This window comes from Triticum urartu, chromosome 4A, assembly GCF_056163025.1.
Source record: "Triticum urartu cultivar PI428250 chromosome 4A, HENAU_Tu73, whole genome shotgun sequence".
Lineage (NCBI taxonomy): Eukaryota > Viridiplantae > Streptophyta > Magnoliopsida > Poales > Poaceae > Triticum > Triticum urartu.
This window is the reverse complement of record NC_141876.1, coordinates 12134473-12157966: the sequence shown is the minus strand read 5'-3', so window position 1 is coordinate 12157966 and position 23494 is coordinate 12134473. Positions and strand designations below refer to the sequence as shown.

General features: G+C 43.8%; 4 protein-coding genes across 5 annotated transcripts; 2 read left to right on the top strand and 2 right to left on the bottom strand.

Annotated features, from left to right (window-relative positions):
* The first annotated feature begins 98 nt into the window (after positions 1 to 98).
* Positions 99 to 3809, top strand: LOC147974420 (acidic leucine-rich nuclear phosphoprotein 32-related protein 2-like). The gene is made up of 2 exons (XM_087517474.1): positions 99 to 912; positions 3392 to 3809. The coding sequence occupies exons 1-2, from the start codon at positions 220 to 222 to the stop codon at positions 3542 to 3544; spliced, it is 846 nt and encodes a 281-aa protein (XP_087373600.1). The 5' UTR covers positions 99 to 219; the 3' UTR covers positions 3545 to 3809.
* A 393-nt stretch (positions 3810 to 4202) lies between these two features.
* LOC125531240 (deoxyuridine 5'-triphosphate nucleotidohydrolase) lies at positions 4203 to 5223 on the top strand. Of its 2 annotated transcripts, XM_087517473.1 has the most exons (3): positions 4203 to 4537; positions 4618 to 4709; positions 4803 to 5223. In XM_087517473.1, exons 1-3 carry the CDS (start codon positions 4218 to 4220, stop codon positions 5045 to 5047), a joined length of 657 nt encoding a protein of 218 aa, XP_087373599.1. In that variant the 5' UTR covers positions 4203 to 4217; the 3' UTR covers positions 5048 to 5223. The 2 variants fall into 2 exon arrangements, with proteins under 2 accessions (XP_087373599.1, XP_048551607.2); XM_048695650.2 differs by having other exon boundaries at positions 4618 to 5223.
* Positions 5224 to 6217: 994 nt separating this feature from the next.
* Positions 6218 to 11764, bottom strand: AGB1 (GTP binding protein beta 1). Its single transcript, XM_048695649.2, has 6 exons — positions 11417 to 11764; positions 11231 to 11325; positions 9254 to 9678; positions 8256 to 8619; positions 7122 to 7235; positions 6218 to 6640 (listed from the first exon to the last, which is right to left on the bottom strand). Exons 1-6 carry the CDS (start codon positions 11523 to 11525, stop codon positions 6605 to 6607), a joined length of 1143 nt encoding a protein of 380 aa, XP_048551606.1. The 5' UTR covers positions 11526 to 11764; the 3' UTR covers positions 6218 to 6604.
* A 1851-nt stretch (positions 11765 to 13615) lies between these two features.
* Positions 13616 to 23105, bottom strand: LOC125531238 (aminopeptidase M1-B). Its single transcript, XM_048695647.2, has 18 exons — positions 22549 to 23105; positions 21682 to 21784; positions 21291 to 21477; positions 21084 to 21177; positions 20787 to 20940; positions 20559 to 20663; positions 20350 to 20466; positions 19565 to 19678; positions 17909 to 18091; positions 16272 to 16551; positions 16068 to 16189; positions 15854 to 15951; positions 15588 to 15765; positions 15403 to 15517; positions 15246 to 15313; positions 15029 to 15106; positions 13997 to 14074; positions 13616 to 13895 (listed from the first exon to the last, which is right to left on the bottom strand). The coding sequence occupies exons 1-18, from the start codon at positions 22995 to 22997 to the stop codon at positions 13710 to 13712; spliced, it is 2709 nt and encodes a 902-aa protein (XP_048551604.2). The 5' UTR covers positions 22998 to 23105; the 3' UTR covers positions 13616 to 13709.
* Between the last annotated feature and the right edge of the window lie 389 nt (positions 23106 to 23494).

Below are 23494 nucleotides of genomic sequence, written 5' to 3'. Positions count from 1 at the left end.
AAGCTGCACATAAACCTATAAGCCCAGGGCCCATCAATTTCCCCCCAAAAGGGCCCATCACAACCCATTTCCAACGCTTGGAGGACGAACATCGCCACACCACACACCACACCATTTCCGTACTTGTCTGCTCCGTCCGCCTCCGAAGCTTTGCGGCTCCAGGGTTTAGCTAGGGTTCTTCTACCCACGACCGTCCCCGCCCGCCCCGCCGCCTTAGCCATGGCCGGCGCCGGCGCCGGAGAGGACGACGCGGCGTGGGAGCGCGCCATCAGCGCGGCCGTCAAGAGCGCGCCCCTCTCCCCCTTCTCCGCGCCCAAAACCCTAACCCTCGACGGCGCCGTCAAGTCCTCCACCGGCCGCCTCCCCTCGCCGGCCCTCTTCGACCGCTTCCCCTCGCTCGAGGAGCTCTCCGTCGCGGGCGCCCGCCTCTCCTCGCTCGCGGGCCTGCCCCGCCTCCCGGCCCTCCGCCGCCTCTCCCTCCCCGACAACCGCCTCGCCGGGGCCGACTCCCTCGCCGCCGTCGCCGAGTCCTGCGGCGGGACCATCCGCCACCTCGACCTCGGCAACAACCGCTTCGCCGCGGTCGAGGAGCTCGCCCCGCTCGCGCCGCTCGGGGTCGAGTCGCTGGACCTGTACCAGTGCCCCGTCACCAAGCTCAAGGGGTACAGGGAGAAGGTGTTTGCGCTGGTTCCCAGCTTAAAATACTTGGACGGCGTCGATGCCGAGGGCAATGACCGTCTGGAGTCTGATGAAGACGAGGAGGAGGATGAGGATGAGGACGAGGAGGGGGACGAAGAAGGGGCGGAGGACGGTGAAGGGGAAGGGGAAGAAGAGGACGGAGAGGAAGAGGATGGAGATGAAGAAGAAGATGGCGAGGAAGAGGAAGGAGATGAAGACGAGGATGGTGATGAGGTGAAATTTCTCTTCTAATTCCTCTGCTCTTTAGAAATCTGTATTGGTTGGCATTTGATAAAATGTTCCTCATATTGCACTGCACTGCGCATAGGCATTTGATAAAATCTGTATTGGTTGGTACTCCTTCAATAACCTGCGCATAGGTGACAACTAGTTAAACGGTTAATGAGTTGTATTGGTAATGTTATAGTACTGCACTGCAGGATTTCCTTTAAAACAATGAATCGTTGCTCATAGTGGTAACAATGGTCATTAGAGGACACATAACCCTATTGTTAAGCCATGATGCCCTTACAACCTCATTGCTTCATGTGATTGAGTTAGGCGTAATTTGGTTTGTCGACGAGTAATTTGGAACGGAGGAACTAAAACCATGACGAGTAATTTGGAACGGTGGGAGTACATATTATGTACATCATACCAGTATTCAGGGTAACATCTTGAACAGTTCTTTGTTTTAGTAGGCCTCTTCATTTCCTGAAAACTCGGTATAGTGGTATACTGGTACGATGTACTCCCTCCTTCCATCTATATAGGGCCTAATGCGTTTTTCAAGACCGCATTTGACTATTGATAAGATTAATAATACATGAGATGTATAATGTGAAAATTATATCATTGGAAGCTCCTTTCACATACGAATTTGATGGTATGCTTTGTGTAACTTGCATGTCATATATTATTGCTTTAGCACTTGGTCAAAGTTAGTCTCAAAAAATGCATTAGGCCTTATATAGACGGAAGGAGGGAGTACATAGAAATGAGTATCTTAAGTGACAATAAATTTGTTAAGTAGTATACTGGTATGATGTACATACAAATGAGTATCTATAGTGGTGTACTGCTATGATGTACAAATGGGTATCTTAAGTGACAATAAATTTGTTAAGTGGTATACTGGTTTGATGTACATACGAATAGATATCTATAGTGGTGTACTGGTATGATGTACATAGAAATGAATATCCACAGTGACAATAAATTTGTCGACTATTTTACAATGTGTGGCCAAATGCCAAAAGCCCAAAAGGATAGTTGCATTATTATCGGTGTCAAATATGATTAAAATCTTTCTTATCTTCCTCTTCTTTTGTGATTTATAATAATGTAAAGCAAAACCCACAAATTAGGTTGTTGCTCCACTAGGCTGTATTGTTTTCCAGTGCATTTTGAAACTTCTTTAATTCAAAGTAGCACCCATATTTTTGCATTCATTTTTGTTGGACAATCTGCAGTATGGTCCTAGGATTTGCTCTTCTCTCCTTGTCTGTACTTTTGTGCTTTAGGACAAACTTCATAGTTCACTGGATATTTGTACAGTTTCTACATGTTTGGTTAAATTGCTGTTTGTCCAGTGTTATGCATTGCATTCTGTGTGACTTACTTTCTTGTTTGTCTTAAACAAAAGCCACTTCTACATTTAGTTTTATTTTTGAGATAAAAGGCATACCCCCTGCTTTTCAAGCAACCGAACAGTGTGCCCCTGGGGCTGGGGACACCAGCAGACCAGCTACAAGATTAAAGACAGAAAACACCAAAACGGCATTACTACACCACAGCAACACCGCTAGACTTTTCAGCATCTCAGTTCTTGAACCCAATCAGACTGATCAAAACACAAAACACCCCGAAGTAAGCTCCCTCCTCCCAGGGGAAGCTCTATTACAAGCACAGGCAAGAAAAATGCCAGACAGAGAACTTGAAATCAGCGCCGCGGTCTTCACACCACCTTCTTGCGCTACTCAGTGATCAGCTTGAAGATTAGCTGCCTCCCGCGGTCCTAAAGAACGACCAATTGCTGTAGTAAGAAAGTAACATGATATAAAGCATCAGTATGTTGGTGAAGGATTTTCTTGTAAAAATATATATGCGGTTGAGTATTCCATAGCCCCCAGCAAACAGCGCCACCCCTCACCACACCACCGTGGCACAATCATCCCCCCTCCCTAAATCGCACCCCAGCAATCACATGCTCAACTGAAGTTGGACATGAATCCCATCCCAGAGTCTCATGGATGATGGCCTAGACTAGAACAGCCGTGGGACACAGGAATACATTTATAGTTTTATTAGTACCTTGGCTTTTACTTACAATTTAGGATCTGATGGCAATGCAAGCACACAACATTGTGCTTATTTGCTCTTCTTCAAAGATGGTGACATTGGGCTCTGTTTACACACTTGTAGGTCGCTCCTGTTCATTATCAGAACTTGCATCTACCATGCTTCTTATAGAGAAGAGAACCATCTCTGTAATTCTTCATCAACTTCCCTGCATCCTCATTAATAAGGTGACCCAGTAATCATCCAGCGAACAACAACCTAAACCTCACCTGTTGGTCATATAACTTGCGCTCCCTAATTAATTGTATAATAGTACACACTACATGCTGCCCACTGCTCTATACTTCTCTTCTAGCTAGCCCAATTGTGCCGTTTATCTGTTTGTTAGCTAATTCAATTGTGCTGTTCTTAGGCTGAAGACGAAGAAGATGAGGCTGAGGACGACGAACCGGATTCAGGCGCAGCCGAGAAGAGCAAGGTTGCCAACGGAAACAAGTCTGCAGGATCTGCCCTGCCAATCAAGAGGAAAAGGGACAATGAAGATGCTGCTGGTGGAGACAACTGAATTTGATCTCGGTTCAAGGTTTGTGGGTTTGTCTTTGCACGCTTTTCAGAGGGTTTCGTGCGGGAGGCGTAGAAGCAGGCAACCTTGGTAGTTTTCTGCAAGGATTTTCTGGGAGTTTCCAAATTTTATTCAAGACGCGCGGGGATCCTCGGACCTGCTCCTTCATGTGAAATTTCTGGTACTATAAATCGAGGCGTTGACTCGGATCACGAGAACCGTCTGTCTTCATCATGGTTGTAATGTAAAGGAGGTACTCCGTTTTTCATTGGTAGCTATAGGGCGCGCGCCGCAGCTCTCTCTGCAGCTGAGAGCACGATTGTTGCAAACAGAACAGGTGCCAGTTTGGGCGTGGCATTGTCGACCGAATTTGCCCCCCTTGAGAAGAAAAGTTCAGTTGGAATTTGGGATCTTAAAATCGAGTTGAAGCATTTTCACTGGCTTGTTCAAAGCAGTACATAGAACATCTGCCAACTAGTTTGAGGGCTCCTTACCAGATGGACGTGAAATAGCAGCGGTCAAAAAACTAGACAAGGCATACAACAGCAGCTCATAATAATATTAATATACTAGTCGTGGATAAAAAGTAGTCGTACGAAAATTTAGGAGAAAAGTTAGCGATGATGGTACACGATAGTAGTAGTTGGTAAAAATCTTGGACGAGCGGCGAAATTTTATGGCGGGAGAATTTGGCGCCATCCGCTCCACTTCCCGCCCCGCCGCGTCCCTATTTATCGTCCCCCGCCGCAGCCACGGCCGCCCTCGACTCCAACTCCTCCTCAACGCCTCTCCTTGTCTCTCTCGCCGCCGGCCACCGAGAACCCTGCTCTCCGTCGTCGCAATGGCCGCCACCAACGGCGCCGGTGCTGACCCCGTGCACGAGCCACCCCACAAGATCACCAAGATGGCCCCCCTGCTCAAGGTCAAGAAGCTCTCCGACAAGGCCATCCTGCCGTCCCGCGGCTCCGCCCTCGCCGCCGGCTACGACCTCTCCAGGTACGCACGTGCTCCATCGTCACATAATGCCTCGCCTGCTGTTTCCCTTTTGCCCTGACTGTTTCTCTGTCCGGTCTCAGCGCGGTGGAGAAGGTCGTGCCGGCGAGGGGCAAGGCGCTGGTGGCCACCGACCTGAGCATCGCCATCCCGGAGGGCACCTACGCGCGCATCGGTGAGTCCCTCTTCTTTTTTCTCGGATCACGTTTCTTGGCTGCGCGTCGGGTGTTTGACGAAATGCTCACCGCCTCGTTCGTGTTCTTTGCAGCGCCGAGGTCGGGCCTGGCGCTGAAGCACTCCATCGACGTGGGCGCCGGGGTGATCGACGCTGACTATCGCGGCCCCGTGGGTGTCGTGCTCTTCAACCACTCGGAGGTGGACTTTGCCGTGAAGCCCGGTGACCGCGTTGCACAGATGATCATCCAGGTGATTGCGACGCCGGATATCGCCGAGGTGGAGGACCTCGACGCCACCGTCCGTGGGGAGGGAGGGTTTGGGTCCACCGGCGTTTGAGCTTCGAGCCCTGGTAGATAGATCTAGAGAAGTGGTCTGTGTTAAGGTTTAGGTTGGTGGTGGAACCCTAGGGAAGGTACCCATCTTTTGATGGTTGTGTCATTTGTGTGTGGCCGATGTTAAATGAAATCTCGTGATCTCTTCCAGCCAGATTAGAGAAGTTCATGTTGCATATATGACTCCAGCATCTGAACTCCAGCAGAATTTTGAGTCAGTTGTGTCGTGTGTATTGCAGACCCTCTGAATGTGGAATGTTAGAAAAACTCCATCCACACACTTGGGCTACTGATTTGCTCGATGCCAGGTTGGTGCCAAAGAAAGATGCAGCTATTGGCATTACGGTGATGTGGGCTATTTGGAGCAGCCCGAACAGGTTCACTCACCATGAAGAAAGATATCAACCAAAGCGGTCCATGGAGGTTATTTCTGAAATTGTGGGGACGCTGGAGTTTCCCCCCACGACACATACACCTGCTGCTAATGAGCAGTAGCGATGGGATTTCAGCTTTGTTATGCTAGCCGTCTAGTGAACTCTGTTGCTCATACTTGTGCTAAGGAAGCTTTAGTTGTAGAGAATGTTGCTACATACTTTAATGTAATCCCTGGCTTTCTGAGATGCGCGCACTCAGATTTGCTACCGCTGAATGAATAAAATCCGGAGAGCGGAGGTTTCAAAAAAAAAGAAAAACTGGACCAAATCAACCTACGTGCAACATTTCAGAACTCCCATTGGGGTGTATGAAGTTCCTTTGGATCAAAGGAGCCCATTAGAATTCTTTTGCTTTTCTTGTGCTATCAAACACCCGAACCCTGCAAACTTTCTATTCTTACATTTTGAGAATCCTTCAAATCAAACAAGACTCACAAACATTCTAAAAATGCAAGAATTACAAGAAAATATTAGGGTTGCAATGTCATGTCCATTGGAATTCTAAGAATTTTGGTTTGTTTGACCGCATCGTAGAAAAAACAAAGGATTCTTTTCACAGGGTATGGTGTTGAAAAGCCCACAGTGAAATGCGTGGGCTACTGGACATGTTTTAGTATGAAGGTGCATCCATTCTTGGACAAATGAAGGTCAATTATTTTGGAACGGAGGGAGTACACAACAAGAGGCAACACGATAGCGAATGGCTCACTGAACGAACCCGTCAACCATCACAGCACACAGGAAATGAAGCTCGCATTTCTTACCTTACTCCAGAAACGAACAAATTGATTCTTGGTTCTAACAATTCGGCTTGCCAAGCTAGTGCTTTTCTACAGCTAAAAATATATGGTTGTACACAACAAGGGCAGAAAATATCACATGTGCGCTGCTTGCTTTCTGGCGACTCTATAAACAACAGTACGCTGACTTAACCAGGTACAAGAACATCATCACAGCACACTCGTCTGGACAAACTGCATTTTCCATTGGACATAAGGCATGATGCATACAAGATTCTATGCTACAAAACAGACGACGACTTCATCTCCAGCAACCTTTCGAGTTGGCCAACCACCCCCAACACGCGACGAGGAACGCACGACACGGGGAGAACACGCGCCGGGGCTTCAGACTATCTTGCGGTGTCCACTGAAAGCCCAGATCTGGAAATTTTCAACAAGCGGCAATTTTCCGACGGTTAGATAGAATGCTGGAGTTGACTAAAGTTCATTCCATTTCACTTGCAGGTCTCTCCATTAGTAACAAATAGTAGTACCTCATTGAGAGGGGAAATCTGTCTATAACCCACCAAGAAGTACTTTTGCTGATAACAAAGCAAGAGCTAAACAAGCAGATATTGCAAAATAAAAAAGCATGCACCCTTTCAGTATATGTTGAATGTACCACAATGTGCACAATTGTTTCAAAAGATGGACATCATTAATTTTGGAAATATAGCATAAGATGTCCTATGTATGTAACATTTGTCCTACAACTGATATTTCCTTTCTAGCCCAATTTAGAGTAATGGCATTGGTATATGTAAACTTTGCCCTACAACAGTTCATGTCATGCCATGCCATTCAACTGATCAAGTAGTCCACAATATTATTTTATTTTTCATATTGAAAGCTCATCCCATACCTTCAAATTTTTGTCCCAGCTTCCTGTACACAATGCACTCCCATCGGATGACAGCCCAAGGCAGCTTATACGGCCTTCATGAGAGTTTTGGAGAGTTCCCAAATTAAGCACTACCTGAGTCGTTTTTAAAAAGTATTCACAGGTCAACCACAGTTTTAATAGTATAGGCAATAAATAAAATGGATGATTCATGATATGCGGCAGATGTTCTATATTTCACCAAACGCCACAAGAGTAGTCCTAATAGGCTAATAGCTTGAGCTCATAAAAGCTAGAATATGTAAGTTTTTTGTGGGCACTCTCTCCTCCTGATCAATTATAGGAAGGAAACTGAAGGCTCACAAGGCACCAAGGGGCCTGAATCTAAAAATAAAAGCATGGCCGAAGGAGGCGCTGCAAAAAACTGAAAACTAATTGTGGCTCGAACCACGAGGTCACAACCTTCAGCCAAACAGCATGGATAGTTCACTGGCCACTGGGGATAAACTCATCAGGTCCAGAGGGTTCTAACAGTATGGGATCAACTCGCAGTAAAGCCTTGTGTTGGCAGCTTGGTGCAGTCTAAACTCTATTCTCTGAAGCATTGTTGGCCTATAGCAGGAATCTACAAGGTGATCTACAACAACACTATTAATGCATGAATTGCATATAGAGATGCTGCAGAAACTAATGTCATAAGATGGGATGCGTACTCAAGTAGACCATACCCAAATGCAAACAACGCATTATGTGTTATCATGATTGTTATTTTGCGAGGTATATGTCAAAAGGGGAAATGCAGCTAGTTCTCCGTAACTGATATTCTTTTCCAATGTGGTTAATTTTCACTTGATAATTACAGCTTTACAATCACATCAGAATGGCTAAACTATTGCTGGACTGTAATGAAGTGAAGCTTATGCAATTTAAAGATCAATCTAGTGGTGTTACTAACCAGGCTTAGCATTTCTGAACTTTGATCTGATTTTTCTATGGTAAATAAATTGTATAGTCAAACTATGTTTCCTTTTCAACCGTATAAAATTTAGTTGTAGCTTCGCAGTAAAACTTGATCAGTCTTATTTTTACATGTCTGGTTTTCATCCCATTATCTACGCTGCAATAAAATTCATGGGAAATGGGTAAAATGCACACCTCGGCAAGAAGCGTGTCCCACACATAACAGTCACCATTAGAGTATCCAGCAAAAAGAAGCCTTCCTGATATGGAAAAAGCGACAGATGTAACAATAGGGAGCTCATTATCATTTCTATCAGGCTCCCGATTGTACACTTGAAGTTGATGGCCTGTTCTCATGTCAAATAATCTGCATGTACCATCATCTGAACCAGTACCGAACCTCTGACCATCAGGGAAAAACTTGACACTGTTAATGTCGCCCTCATGTCCATGATATGTCCGAACTGCCCGACTTGCAATCCTGAGATCCCATAGCCTTACAGTTGTATCACATGAACCCGAGATAAACATATTCGTGTTTAACGAGTTGATGGACAGACTGAAAGGGGTGACAAAAAGATCAGAACACTATGAGTATGGACATAGAAAGTATAGCAACTTATAAAGCTGTGAAACAAGCATGCAGCCACGTTGCCAAGATATCACATCAGCTACTTGATTAATAATTAGACCATTGATGATCTATATCAACAACAATTGACAGAGAAGTCTCACTGACCAAACGCTGCATGTGCCACCATGCAGTAACATTTCCCACTGATTATTAGTTTATTACTAATCACAGCCAGCCCTTAAAAGTAAACTTGCACCGCCAAAAGGTGAAACATATTATTTCTTTACAAATACGGCCCAGTCAGACAAGATGTAAGATTAATGAGTGTTGCTTTCAAATCAATACCATGGAAATTCATTCAATTCAACATAATCAATGAAACTTGAACAGTATCACATTGTTTTGGTCATAAAATAAGAACCAAGGGCCTGTTTGGATCGCTTCCACAAAAAGCAGCCTGAGTCGGGCACGATTCTCAGGTGTCCGATTTTGAAGGCCTGAGGCTGAGATCTCTGCCTGAGTGAATAGCTGCCTGATAGGCCTCAATCCAAACACCCCCCAATATACCACAACAGTAAGCATGATGCTAAATTGAATGCCATAAGAAAAAGACAATTACCTTAACACATCAGCTGTATGCCCTGATGGAAATTCACCTCCAAAGATTGATATCCTCTGGCCAGTAGTAACATCCCACAGGACACACGTTTGGTCACCTGAGCCTGTAATCAAGCGGGTTTCCTGGTCTGGGACATACTGACAGGATGAAACATAGCCTTTGTGTCCAGTAAGTACTCTTGATACTGGCATGTTCCCATCTCTGTCTGCTTGCGAGCTAAGGTTGAATATAGAGCATGCACTATCAAGACCGCCACAAGCAACAGATTGACCATTGGGTGCAAAAGCACATGTCATCACCCATGGACAGTGTAGCTTTATGGCATGTGTTTTCTGACTCGTTAAAGCATTCCATACAATTAGTCTTCCATCTTGTGAGGCACTAACTATCCAGTTCTTCTCAGGAGTCCAATCCAGAGAATATACCTGTGTTGAGTCAGAGATAGTACTTACTACTAGTTATAAAACCATGAAGCCATTAAACATTTCAACATAAGCAACTTTGTGAGGTACTGTCCTAGAAAGAAATCCAAATCGCTCAACAAACAAAACAAATTGACGGAGCATATAATTAGGCATGATAGAGCAGTTCGAGGGACCAACCGATCAAAAAATCTTAGCACCAGGGTTCTTTCTGTGAATTGCAATGCTCTAAAAATTGGTAACAACCCGCATACCTGTTCTTGAAACTCAAAGATCTTCCATGCTACATATTTTTTATTTCAGTTGGTGTCAAACAATAACATGCCCTCAAATAAAAAGAGGGATTCACACAAAAGGACTACAGAACAGCATGGCGGTTATATTTCAAAGCAAAACAGAAATAATTACCAAGGAAATGCTACTATGGAGAGGGATTAGGACTGTTTAAATCAGGCCACACGGGTTCACCAACAGGCTCAACCTTGAGCTGCGGTGATTGCAAGTGGCACATTCCACGTGGGACATCAATGAGCATCTCACAGATTGTTAGTGTTGGTACTGAAGTTTTGGTTGTACTATTGACTCATTTACAAGGGTATGGGACAATGGAAGGAACAGATTCCAGTAGACTGCTCATACAAATTCAACCCAACTACACATTCTACCAATAGGCATGATTACCTGATTAGGAATGCATAGCCAAAATAGTAAACTAAGAACCATAGGATGCTAAATACTTCAATGCATCCATAATTGCGTGAGACTTGGCTCTAGAGTATACCAGAGATCTGATATTTTGCTAGATAACACTGCAATTTTCTTGGACCACGACAGCGATAACAAAATCCTTATAAAACGTAAAATTATGCCCAACGACCCTGAGAAGTCGACCCATGGGTACTAGCACTGAGAGCTTTTTATTTGATAAGAAGTGAGGCACCTGCGGAGGCGGCGCCTCGAACGCGGGTGGGCGAGCTCACAGGCGCGGGCTCTAGCCAACTGAACACTGCCCAGTTTCCTTAACATGTAAAATTATGCGCGACGACCTTGTTGTCGTCTTTTCGGTTACCGCCATGAGTATGGTAAAAAGACAAGTTTGCCCCGATTTTCCTTTTGCTTTTGGCGCCAATAGGCACGACTCCTCTGCTCCCTTTGCATGAAGCTACCTTCTCTTCCTCTCTAACGAAGTTATTCCCACCACCATTCCCGAAGCAGACTTCAAGTTAGTCTAAAAAGGCTGTGTCTCAATTCATGAAAAATTAGGCCAAAGCAGCAGCCTCTTCAAAACAAGCACTCATGAATTGCTCATGCTAGACTGGAGGGACCAAACCTCATACTAATCCAGGTTACTTCCTTCACATATGTCCAAATCTTATTCTCGGCAATCAAACTCGGGTATGAATTGCTCATGCTAGCACCACCATTTCCACAATTGGAGCACTAACAACAACTAACAAGCGCGAGACCTCGCTCATTTCTGCTTCAAAATTGAACTACCCCCTGTGCCGAAACGGAGGCGAGAGGCCGAAGAAGTCAACCAAAGAAAGGAGCGAACCTTCCCGCTGTGGCCCTGCAGCGTGCGGCAGCAGACCAGATCCGTGGGGTTGAAGCTCACCGCCGTCCGCCCCTGCGCCTTGGAGTACTTCTCCACTGCACGCCCGCAACACAGAGCAGTCAGCGACAGTTTCAAGCAAACCCTCGAGAGCCGAGAGCTCCGTGCCGGGGGAGGGGGCGGGCTCACCGTCGGTGTCGAGGAGCGTCTGCCGGCGCTGGCGGAGCCGCTCCCGGAGGGAGTTGACCGAGGCCGTCGCCGCCGCGTGCTTCTCCTTGAGCTCCGCCACGGACGCCATCGGGTGGCCGGCCGGCCGCGCTGCCTGCCTGCCTTGAGGTTCGTGCGCCGGTGGGGGGTCTATCTACTTGCCTCTGGGCATGGAGGGGGAGATCCAATGGCTGAGCTGGGAGCTGGGAGTTTGGAGGGGGCGGCGGCGGCGGCGGCGGGAGAGCCGAAGTGGCCGGCGACGACGAACTGACAGGAGGGGATGGGGTGGAGCTGTTGGGGACGCGTTGGGTTTAGGAGGAGTAGTGTCACCTACTGCCCTCCTGAATGACATGTGGGCCACGGCACAAGGCCCACTGGGGAGAGTTGGCACAACTTGGGAATGGGCCCAGGCCGAGAGTGACCGTTGCACGCTTGAAGAGGCTTTATTACTCCCTTCTCAAAAAGGAAAAAGAAGAAGAAGAAGAAGAGGTTTTACTCTCTTCTAAAAAAATAGGAAAAATAAAAAGAGGTTTTACTCCTTTTTCATAATTAGATCCGAAGGTTATGCAGCATCTCTGATTTATAGAATTCATAAATAGAAAGCATATTCAGATCAGTGGACTAAAGCATCTTCTTCTTCTTGTTTTGCGAAATCAAACAAGAGAATCGGTAATTAACAATAATAAGGTTACAATGTCTTCCGGCACCATGTAAGATGTAGAACCAACTTCTGCTTGTTTATGAGCTGCTACATTTACTCCCTTTTCTTAAATGACATATGTCAAAAGCCATACATGCTTCTACGGGCTCTTGTGCCCGACTAATAACAGGTGAGATGCTAGCTCCATGACGCATCATGGCCCTTTAGAATGAAACGGACCTGGATGTAATTTTTACTTCTATTGTTCTTTGTACTACCTTGACAGTTGATGAATAGATCGAAAGTTTTCACGTAAAAAAAAAAGAATGAAACGGAATCTCGAGAATCGGTTTCCGGTGTGCCTTGTTCAAATATTGGCTTCACATTCGGGTCCATTACAAACCGAGCCATGCCGAGAACTGCTTACTGTAACCAATTCCCTCTCGCGCTCTTATTGCTAGTCTATTACTAGATGCTTCGTCCATGTCTTTTGCGTTACGCTATGTCCACGTAAACATTTATCTTGTCGAATCCTTCATGTGGTCGATGCAACATCCACATTATGCAACCCTAGTTTTGGTGCCTTCCCGAGTGGGTTTTGTACTCAGCATCATGTCTACAGCAGTGTCATGAGCCTACCGGCAAGCTTGAGATAGTTTGACTGAAGATTGACCATGAATTCTATGGTTTCGTGTTATCCACACTGACCACACGCCAAAAAGGTGTAGCATGCTTTATCAGTTCTACATGTATCGTCGTCTGGGATGTATGGGATTGACTGATGGTAAGTTGCCCAAAAATAATGTTGTTTTCGTTCGATTTTATGCCGCCCTTCCTTCTTCCCATTGTCTTTCTTCCTCCTCTAGCCGCTCGCCTCCCTTGCTCTCCTCTGGCTGCGATGGCACGCCTCGTTTTTGCTCGCCGCCTCTGACCATATTGCACTTGCGTGAGTAACCATCACCCTCGTTAGGATTTCCATCCATGCCTTCCTTCAAAAGGTTATTGTCAAGGGCACTAGATGAGATATTCGCTAAACTTTCAACATCACCTAAGATAATTGATTTTTGTCGCAAAGCTAGGATCATTTTTACCAGTCTTGATAATGAACACAACTAGAGTGAGTATAGGTTTTGAGTTCATCAAGAATAGCTTTTTACCATCCAATGACAATCTTCCATTTCCTTCCAAACAACACAACACTTTCAAACAGTACGATCCTGTTCAACACATTGTCACTTGTACCTCGCAAGATAAAAGTAAGTGCAAATAGGGTTTGTTCTCTTCTGAGTATGAATCACTCTCAAGTGACTCTGCAGTGCCAGAAGATAAATTTGGAAGTACCAGGGCTTAGATAGTCACAATGGAATAGCTAGAGAAAGGATTTTTGCAGTTCGACGTTTCCATTCTGCCATGCAAAAGATGTATCTGTTTCACACAAGGATAATATTTGCTACTAATTCGGAAAAACCCAAACAAACACCTCACGGAAACAAACGGTATCGTTAACGAGCAGATTATCGTTATCGTAAGGCCACACCACAGAAAATTAATGTTGTTACTCATTAGAATATAGCCTTTCCAAAACATTATTATGCAGTCATGGCACATAATCTCTTCGTCGTACAAAGGAGCAGCTTAAAACTCCTGAAGCAGCAGCTGCTGCACCGTTTGCGCAAGGTTGGCCTCGCTCTTGATGCTGTCGATCCATCTAGCACTGATCCGCACCCTCTCAAGGCTCTGCTTCAACGCTCTTTCGAATGACGGTTTCACGCGAGTGGCGAAGAACTCAGAAACCTCAGCAGCTTTCTCCTCGGAGGTGAACTGGTCGTAGAGGTTAAACAACATATGAAATGTGTTTTAATTTAGCTAAATAAATGGCAGAGTACAAAGAATTTCAAAGGGAAAAGGTGCGTGTGGCGTACCGGTGAAACGGTAGAATTAACGAAGTCCGATATGAGTGAGCTTGATGGCCAAGTCTTAACGACGTGATCCCAGTTATCCTGCATGACAATGCAACATCGCGTAAACATCCAACGTAGCCGAATGGCGCAGGATCAGACATACGTAGCAGCATAGTGCTAAGAATAAGGGTCTGTTTGGATCTCCACCAAAACCAGCCCGACCAAAAAGTTGGCAAGCCCGTAAAATTTGGTGGCCGTTTGGATCGCCACCAAAGAATTGGCACGCCCAGCACGCCTGCGAGACGCCTGTGTAAACTTAGCCAACTCACGGGCGAGTTGAGGGTGGCGAAAAGCTCCGCCAAAATTTTGGCATCGCACCCTGCACTCTCTGTCTCGTTGGGTCCCAGGTAACTATCCCTTTATTTTATTAGTATCTGGTGCAAGCTGGCTATACTTTAATCTGTGGGTCCTCACAATGCATGCAAGCAGGCTACTTCACAGTGCATGGGGCAAAACATGGACGGCTACAATCCAAACAATGATCACTTACCAAAATTTTGGTTATGCCCTCACATTGGTCATGCCAAAAAATTGGTGGGGCTAGATGAGGCACAATCCAAACAGCCCCTAATATTCCAACTGGAAGTGCAGTTTTCTCTATTTATTGGTCAGCTTGAACATTGACTGAAATCTAACATTTAAACCATTCATTGTTCATACTAGAAATGCAGCCAAATAACTCAACATAGGTGGTCGTTACTCCTTACAATGCTACACTATTGTTTGTCAATGCACAAAAGCAAATGTATTGAGCACCAACGGAAGTGGTTACATTTGCTTTTGAACAAAAATTTTATCGAAGGTTTAGAGCTTTTTAATGGACCGCATTTCTGGGCTCATCCATTCATGAAACAGATACATGTCAAGTGCAACACCTCATGAAATTCCCTCATTTTCTACAAAGAACACATGCTAATGTAAAAATAAAATAAAAATTCATGCCAGACCATAACATAAATAGCCTAGGCAACTTGCCCTGCAACTATAACATACCTTCAGCCAGGCCCATGCAGCTTCACGTCCTTCTAAGCTAATACCACCAAGAACATAAAATGCATCTTGATTCCGTACCTAACAAGAAAGAGGCAGATTAGAGTGGCTTTTGTATGTTTAGCTGGCACAGAATATAAACTCCTTTCACCAGCAACTGTAAGTCTGCACCGAATCAATCACTCAGAATATGTCAAATAGAAATGGTTTAGAGGTTAACCTCATCTGTAAGCATAAGGTTCAATGCCTCAACAACAATATCCTTGTCTGGGCATGAAGACAACGAGCCTAGAAACAAAAGAGTATTTAGGATGAACCAATACATCAGAAAGCTCTCTGTCGTGTTGTGTTGCACAAGTTAGAAAATAACTACAGACCTAAGATGCGAGACTTCTCCTGTGCTTCAGATGTTTCCTTGTAGATTTTCAGGAGAACATCATAACCAGCTCTGTTTGAGGTACTCACGGTCCGCATCACAGCAAGGTATGCTGCCTAAAAAACATTGCAGGTTAGATACCAGAGGTAAAGAAGTCGTAATAATCTATAAAGGAAAAAAAATGACCTTTCTATTGTCTGGAGGTAGAAGGGGAGTTTTTCGATCTTCTAAGAAGATATGGAAACGCCGAATTCCCTCATTTATAGTCTCTTCATGTCCGAGTTTGACAAGGGCAATCAAGAGCAGTGATCTAAGCATCACATCAAGATGGCTCTCACCATCCTTAGGATCCCAGCCTACTCTTCTGAAATGTGAAGTGCATGAAAGCATTAAAATTGTAATCACACATAAATATATTGAAAACAGGTACGATATTAAGCTTGTTGGCATACTTGGCAGCCAACAGAAGAAGCTTGATCAAAAGTTTTTTGATATCGCTAGACAAGTCAGGATTAGCATCAGTTGATATTTTATTAACGCTTAAACATACCTGGGAATAGAGAAGAAGCACACAATGAGAACTAATCTTGTAAACAAACATTAGTTACACACGTAAAATGAAGCCACGAGGCTAAGGATTCAATTGGAGGTATAAGGCTTACTTACAGAGGTTACATGTGAAAGTATAGTGTAATCAGACTCATGACGATAAGCATTTAGCAAACGAAGCAATGATGTCAGTGTTTGTTTGCAAGCAACAGAAAGAGCATAAGAATCTTCCACAATACCTACAGAACAATATATCTCATTTGTCAAAACATTTTTAAAAATATATATACAATAATGTATCTTAAATCATATTGTCTTTACCAATCATATCCATTAAAGAGAGTTTCTTGGCTTTTATTGCATTTTCAAGTCCGGCTGCAAGTTCATCATCATACTTCACTCTATAAAATCCAGTTTGATCAATGTTCAGTTTGATCCAAAAATTTTGGCCACTTTGGGTGGCTGCAAAATCTTTTACATGCATCGTATCGGTCTTGCCTTTCAACAGAAACTTCTTATTCAGATCGTACGAGCCACAGCATGCTGTCATAGGAACGATCCACATGCCAGGACCAGATGATCCATCTGACAGAAATTGAGCCTGTAATAAAGAAATAGTTTTTAAAATTTAGGAATTGCTCGATACTAAGAAGAAGCTTTGTTTCCATTGAGTTAATACTGGTGTAGACTGTAGAGAGATTGGCTGCATTTGAGAATATAAAGCACATATAAAACTCCAACATCCAAGAATGATATGCACATTCTAACGGCTTTACTGATATGCTCTTTATTTTTCTAATAGTTTTACTGATATGCGCTTTATATTTCTAATGGCTTTACTGATATGCGCTTTATATTTCTGATTGAACAGATCATGCATGAAAACAAACCCAGAAAATTACAGTACTGTTCACATTTCTAGTCATTGTTATTCTGATTTTAATTAAGGTGCCTTGCATGTATCCTAATGTGTTCCGTGGTCTATGTGAAGGTACAAAAAAAAGTGTTATGAACGTGGTAGATGATGTGGTGTAGGTAGATGGCCCTGGACAGATGAGGCGCGACACCCAACCAAGAAGGCTGCCGCAAAACAAGAGCAGGGGAGAAACTTGGGGAGAGAATAATTGGGACAATTTTTCTGCTTATCTATTGATTGATATTGCTAGGCATTATATAGCAACCTAACAAACTTGGAGGCTAAGCGGAACTAACAAAATTTAGGAAATAACTAACTTGAGAATCAAGAAATATCTCTAACAGACTTAAACTGCTAAGGATAACTAGGGATACTTATCCCCTTAAGGGACTGTTTGGTTCTAGGCCTTGCAATGCCACACTTTGCCACACATTTCTTGCCAAAATTGCCTAAGGTTTTAGTTCAACAAAATGGAAGCCACAAGTTGGCAAGCCTAAAGGAATCTTGCCACACTTTTGAGCGTATGTGATGTGGGGCCCTAGTGTGGGAAAAAGCATCTTGCCTAACACGAGGCTTGAACCAAACAGCCTCCTAAGTTGGTCAAACTTGCCTAAGCTTAGGTGTGGCAACCTAAGGCAACCTTAGTCACAAACCAAACAGCCCCGTAGTTTCAGCCGTGGCCTGTGGTTTGGCCCCCAATAACAATAAACATGTGATTAAAGGTACCAATAGAAAAGGGACATCACTACCGCGCGAGCGTGCGTCCGCATCAAGCCACAGTGCTAATCACGGGCAGCTGATCAATGATGCACATCGCGCCGCGCAAGGCAACAATGGTGCGAACATTCTCCCATTATAATATCCATAGAAAAGAGGTCCTAGAAAGAAGCAATCATGAATTCATGACCAAGTTGCCAATCCAAGTAAACTTTAGATAAATTTATAATAACGGGAAAACATAGGTCGTGCATGCACGTTTATACCCAGTTCCCCATGCATAGTAGTAAGAAATAATATGCAAATGAAAAATATGTCCCAAAACCTGCTCGAGTTCCAAATCTTGCCCATTTAGTTTTGCATATATAACAGGATATCCTTGTTGCTTAGTCCATGTAGTCATCAGATCCTTGACAGGCTCCCCAGTTTCCTCCTCAAGAACAGCCCATAGGTCTTCGGTTTTAGCATTTGAGTACGCGTACTTTTTTATGTATGAAGCCAAAGCTTTCTGGAAGAGTAAAGAATATCAAAGTTAGAACAAGCAGAAAAGCTGTTTATATTAGGCAACAGAGCTAGATAGGCAGAACAAAGATCATAAATGCAATATAATTAATCCTCCATATTTAATACACAAAAAAATCAAGGGACATTTCCATTTCTGTCCCTAACTCGAACCACCTAATCAGATATACCCCTAATTCGAAAGCCTGCTCAAATTTGCCCCTCCGCCGTTAGGTGCCCTTATAGAAATGCCCTTCTGCACCGTTACTGTTCGGTCAAACAGCTTTGACCGTCCTGAAAAAAATAGCAAAAAAATTCTAAAAAATCTAAAATTTTGTGAGATCGAAGATACTCATGTGCCCAAGGTGTGTGCAAATTTTCGTGCTATTTGGACATTCCAGGAGCTCGTGGCGAGGAAAAACAGTTAATCTGCACGCTTGTGAACAATAAATTTGAAATAAAATAGCAAGAAAATTTAAAAAAATATGAATTTTTTTGGCATCAAAGTGGCTTGGGTGCACAAGGTGCTTGCAAGTTTTTGTGATCAAATGACATGCGAGGAGCTCTAGCAAGAAAAAACAAAATAGTCATTTTTTCCCAAGTTTTTTCTCGATCCAAATTTTGTTTTTTTTCTCCACAAGCCCCTCCAATGTCCAAACACAACAAAAATTTGCACGCAGCTTGCAGACTCGCGCCTCTATGATGCCAAAAACTTTCATTTTTTTTTGAATTTTCTTGCTATTTTTTGAATTTACTGTTCACAGGCTTACATATTTATTGTTTTTCCTCTGACACGAGCTCCTGGAATGTACAAACAGCACGAAACTTTTCACGCACCTTGCAAACCTGAGTATCTTTGATCCCACAAATATTCAGATTTTTTAGAATTTTTTTGCTATTTTTTTCAGGACGGTCAAAGCCCTTTGACCGGCTTTGACCTGCTTTGACCGGACGGTAATGGCACAGAAGGGTATTTCTGTAAGTGCACCTAACGGCAGAGGGGCAAATTTGAGCAGGCTTTAAAATTAGGGGTAAATTTGAGAGTGGGCGCAAATTAGGGGCATAGATGTAAATGTCCCAAAAATCAAAGTTCAAGCTATTCTGCAGCAGATGCACCATGCACACTCATAATGGGGTCAGCAATACAGCCAAATCTAACAACTATGATCATCTTCAGTATTTTGGTTTCAGATTACAAATGCATCTAAAGTTAAGATACAGTGCATCAGAGTGGCAGCAGAGACATCGCACATCCCTTGTTTAATGAAGTACTCCCTCTGTAAAGAAATATAAGATCGTTTAGATCACTAAACGATCTTATATTTCTTTACAGAGGGAGTAAAAAACTTATACATGCAAGGGTTCAGAAGTGGTACTATACAATGGCAGCAAGCCACAGCAGCCAATACAGGAAACAGAATGATGGACCATTGCAGCAAACAAGATCCCAATATTTTTTCAAGAAGAAACATTATTTAACCTGAAACCGCTCTGCACCAAGGTAGCTTTGTAGCATGCGAATGACAGAAGCTCCCTTGTCGTAGCTTATGGAATCAAAAATCGCATCGATTTCACTGGCATGGTTTACATCAACCTGAACAAACAGGTCAAATAACCGAAATCACAGCTGAGACAATTGGAGGTGCTAATACAGAATTATAAACAATACTTTACAACATTTTCACACATTTTAAGTTAAGTAAAACAATAGTAAAATATAATCATTAACATCAGAAGAATTCAAGCAGACGGATGTTAAATACTCCCTCCTTCCATCTATATAGGGCCTAATGCGTTTTTCGAGGCTAACTTTAACCAAATATTAGAGCAATAATATATGACATGCAACTTACACAAAGCACACCGTTAAATTCGTGTGTGAAAGGAGCTTTCAATGATATAATTTTCACATTGTGCATGTCATGTACTATTAATCTTGTCAATAGTCAAAGGCGGTCTTAAAAAACGCATTAGGCCCTATATAGATGGAAGGAGGGAGTATCAGAGATTAGTTCTTCTGTCTATAAATATGTAATCATGGCCAGGGACAATAATGCATTAATCGTTGCTTATGTGTGTGCAACTAATCAACTTTGTAACGTTTATTCAATTTGCTGACATAATATATTTCCATATCCCTAATGTAAATGTGAAGCATTTATTGATGTTACAGCACTACTAGAAAATCTGTTCTTACACAGAATAATGATGAAACAAATTGAAGCAAAAACTTGCACCGACTAGGGAAGAAGAATAGAAGATTACCTCAATAGGATGAGACTCTGCAAGTGCATCCAGTCTGAGGCCAGAGGTCGTCTCATCAAGGAATTGTGTCCAGTTATTCCATTCAGGAAAAATGGATTCTACAGCTAAATAACTCACCTGTTCAAACATAACGACTTCTTCAATAATAGTAATATACAACATCAGATCACCATTATAATTTTTCAAAAAACGGCTATCAGATTGATTACCCATGAAGCAAAACCCTCGTTTAGCCACAAGTGAGTCCACCATTCCATAGTTACAAGATTGCCAAACCATTGGTGAGCCAATTCATGCGCAACGGTGATTGCTACCTAAATAAAGAACACATGTAAATAAACAAAAGGAGATTTAGTTTGGAAAACATTCAAGTAAAAACCCACTGACTCACTAGTAGTCAAAGAAACAAATGGACTCGAACAAAAAATAGCCATAACCTGTTGTTTGTTGGATGCTGACGATAATTGCTCATCATAAAGCAAAGCTGATTCCCGGTAAGTGACCAACCCATAGTTCTCCATAGCTCCAGCAGCAAAATCAGGGATAGCAATCATATCCAACTTAGGTAGTGGGTAAGGAGTGGCGAAGTAACTGGTTATTAAACACCGTTAGAGATTCTTATCCAACTAGCACCATTAATTGGCATGTCCAATTATTCAACATATCTGTTTTCTCGTTTGATGTTGCCTCACTTTTTATAAATATGTTAAAAGAAATAATGGTTGGAAGCTTACTCCTTGAATAGATCCAGTGCCTTCACCCCAACATCTAATGCAAACTTTCCTTGAATAGTCTTGCCAACTTGGGTATACACACGAACTTTGGTGCCTATATAATATTATCAAATCAAGAGAAATGTAAAAAAAGGGGAAGAAGGGCAGTAACATAGCACTTTGAATGAAAGATACATAGAAGTGGTTTCAGGAAAACTGAGCTTCTACCTTCTAATGTTGAGCTCTCTATGTAATCAAACAAACCAACAACTATTGCGACTAGATATGTTGACATAAGTGGAGATTCCTCATAATAGACAGTCTTCAGAGGCCCGCAGACTGTCTCCTTAGCTACCGGCATGTTGGACAATGCTACCAGTTCAGCTGGAACCTCCAATGTTATCTTGAACTTGGCCTGAATAACAGAAATACAAATACAAGAGAAGTTACTATAGGTGATGGACGACCTACAAAATTCTAAGCAAAAACAATAAAACATGCTCATATGTTTTACGCCTATATCAAAATACAAACTGATTTTGACCATCTAACGTTCATATTCAGATTCGAAGTACATCAAGACACTGTTCATAAAATAACAACAAAGCATGTTAAACACCTTAAATGCAGGCTCATCCCAGCATGGAAAGCACCGCCGTGCATCAGCAGCTTCAAACTGTGTAACCGCCATGTTTCTTGCCTCCCCCTTGTACTCATACTTGCTGCAGTCAAATACCAGCATGAGAGTATGAGAAACACAAACCAAATATAAAGAAATAAGACCAGGTGCATTCCACATGCACTGATTATGCCCAAGTACTCCCATGTAACACGATTCTGTTTAAAAAGTCTAACAGAAACCTATGCATAACAGTGCTGGAATTAGGTACACTGTCTGCAGCATAAATTCCAACAATAAATCTCGGTTGCACAATGAGATGGGTAAATTAATACTAACATCCTACATCTGCTCTTCAAATCTGATCATTCAGTCCCTTTATCCACAACATTATAAAGTTACAGATATTTGTTTCTTCAGTTTCCTATATTTTTATTTCAAGTTACTGCAGACACAGAGCTCATGTGTTTTAAGATATGGACACCCACAAAAACAGAGCAACCTTTTCCAATGATTGGTTTCTCGTTAATAAATACAATGTTCAGAATAGCAAAGATTGAATAGTGGATCATGATGGGGCATGGGAGGATCTGAAGATCATGATCCAAATATCCTACGATCTGGCTTACAATCAAGAGATGAGTGCAGATTACACCACTCATAAATCAAGTTCCCAGCCCAAATGCCGGTGGAACTGACAAATCATGGTCCACCGATATCGGTTGCTTCCAAGCACACAGCTGCGTACTGCCGGTAACTGATCAATAGTTCAATACCCCATACGCACGAGACTAGTCACGGGAGCTTCCGTGCAAGTAAGATCAGATCTTGCCCATATCATCATCAGAAGGATGAAGGACGATATACCTCCTGTAGAAGCCCCTCATCTGGTCGTTGAGGGTCCCGGTGAAATCCATGGCGAGCACGCCCTCGCCGAGGGGCAGCTCCCGGTCGAACCCGAGGACCAGGATCTCATCCTCCTCGAACTGCACCACCTCCGTCGGCGCCCAGTCCTGCAACCCAACACAGCCCCGCCATGAGAAGCCGAGAAACAAACAAGAGATCGGAGGACCTGCCTCGGAGGGGGGTGAGGGCGCGGCGAGTGCCTGGAAGCGGATGGAGGAGCGGTCGACGGCGAGCTCGGCGGCGTTGAGGACGAGGAAGCGGGTGGGCGCGGACACGGCGACGGCGGCGGACGCGGAGCCGGAGAAGGTGCAGGCGGCGAGGTCGGGGCGGAGGACGAGGTCGTAGCGGAGGGGCTCGGCGAAGCGGGGGAGGCGGGACTGGCCCCTGAACTGCTCCGGCGACTCCGCCATTGCCGGCAGATCTGAAGCGAGGGGGGTGAAGGCCGCAGCAGAGATTTTCCGAGCGCAGCAAGCTCGGTTTGGGCGCAGATATTGAGGAGGGCGTTGAACTGACGTGGACTGCAGATTGCAAAGGACACGTCTGCTCGTTAAACAAACGTTCGCTGGCTAGTAGTCACGAGCGCACATAACAAGAAGCATAAGTTTTCCCTCCGTCCCATAAACCTCTATAATATCATGCTCCTTACTTTTTTTTCCGAGGGTACGCAAATTGCGTATCTTAGCTTTATAGAAGGAGAGAAAAACAAACATACAACGAAATCTACCACTTAATGAGCGTAGCAACACCACTGACAACACACACAACTACGACGCCAATGAGCCTACCCAAAACCGTGAACCTCGTCACGTCCGACCAACACCGGTCATCTCCAAAGAACAGCAACTCCAGCTTCCTTGGATAAACCAGCGACGATCGTACATAGCGCCGGGGAAGGGAGATCTGGGCA

Coding starts and splice junctions, on each gene's coding strand:
- LOC147974420 (XM_087517474.1), top strand. CDS start 220: ATGGCCGGCGCCGGCGCCGGAGAGGACGACGCGGCGTGGGAGCGCGCC. Junction 913..3,391: donor AAGACGAGGATGGTGATGAG/GTGAAATTTCTC, acceptor TGCTGTTCTTAG/GCTGAAGACGAAGAAGATGA.
- LOC125531240 (XM_048695650.2), top strand. CDS start 4,218: ATGGCGGGAGAATTTGGCGCCATCCGCTCCACTTCCCGCCCCGCCGCG. Junction 4,538..4,617: donor GCCGGCTACGACCTCTCCAG/GTACGCACGTGC, acceptor GTCCGGTCTCAG/CGCGGTGGAGAAGGTCGTGC.
- AGB1 (XM_048695649.2), bottom strand. CDS start 11,525: ATGGCGTCCGTGGCGGAGCTCAAGGAGAAGCACGCGGCGGCGACGGCC. Junction 11,326..11,416: donor GACGCTCCTCGACACCGACG/GTGAGCCCGCCC, acceptor GCGGGCGTGCAG/TGGAGAAGTACTCCAAGGCG. Junction 8,620..9,253: donor CATACAGCTGATGTGTTAAG/GTAATTGTCTTT, acceptor CACCCCTTTCAG/TCTGTCCATCAACTCGTTAA.
- LOC125531238 (XM_048695647.2), bottom strand. CDS start 22,997: ATGGCGGAGTCGCCGGAGCAGTTCAGGGGCCAGTCCCGCCTCCCCCGC. Junction 18,092..19,564: donor TTGGTGCAGAGCGGTTTCAG/GTTAAATAATGT, acceptor TTACTCTTCCAG/AAAGCTTTGGCTTCATACAT. Junction 15,107..15,245: donor ACCTTATGCTTACAGATGAG/GTTAACCTCTAA, acceptor CTTTCTTGTTAG/GTACGGAATCAAGATGCATT.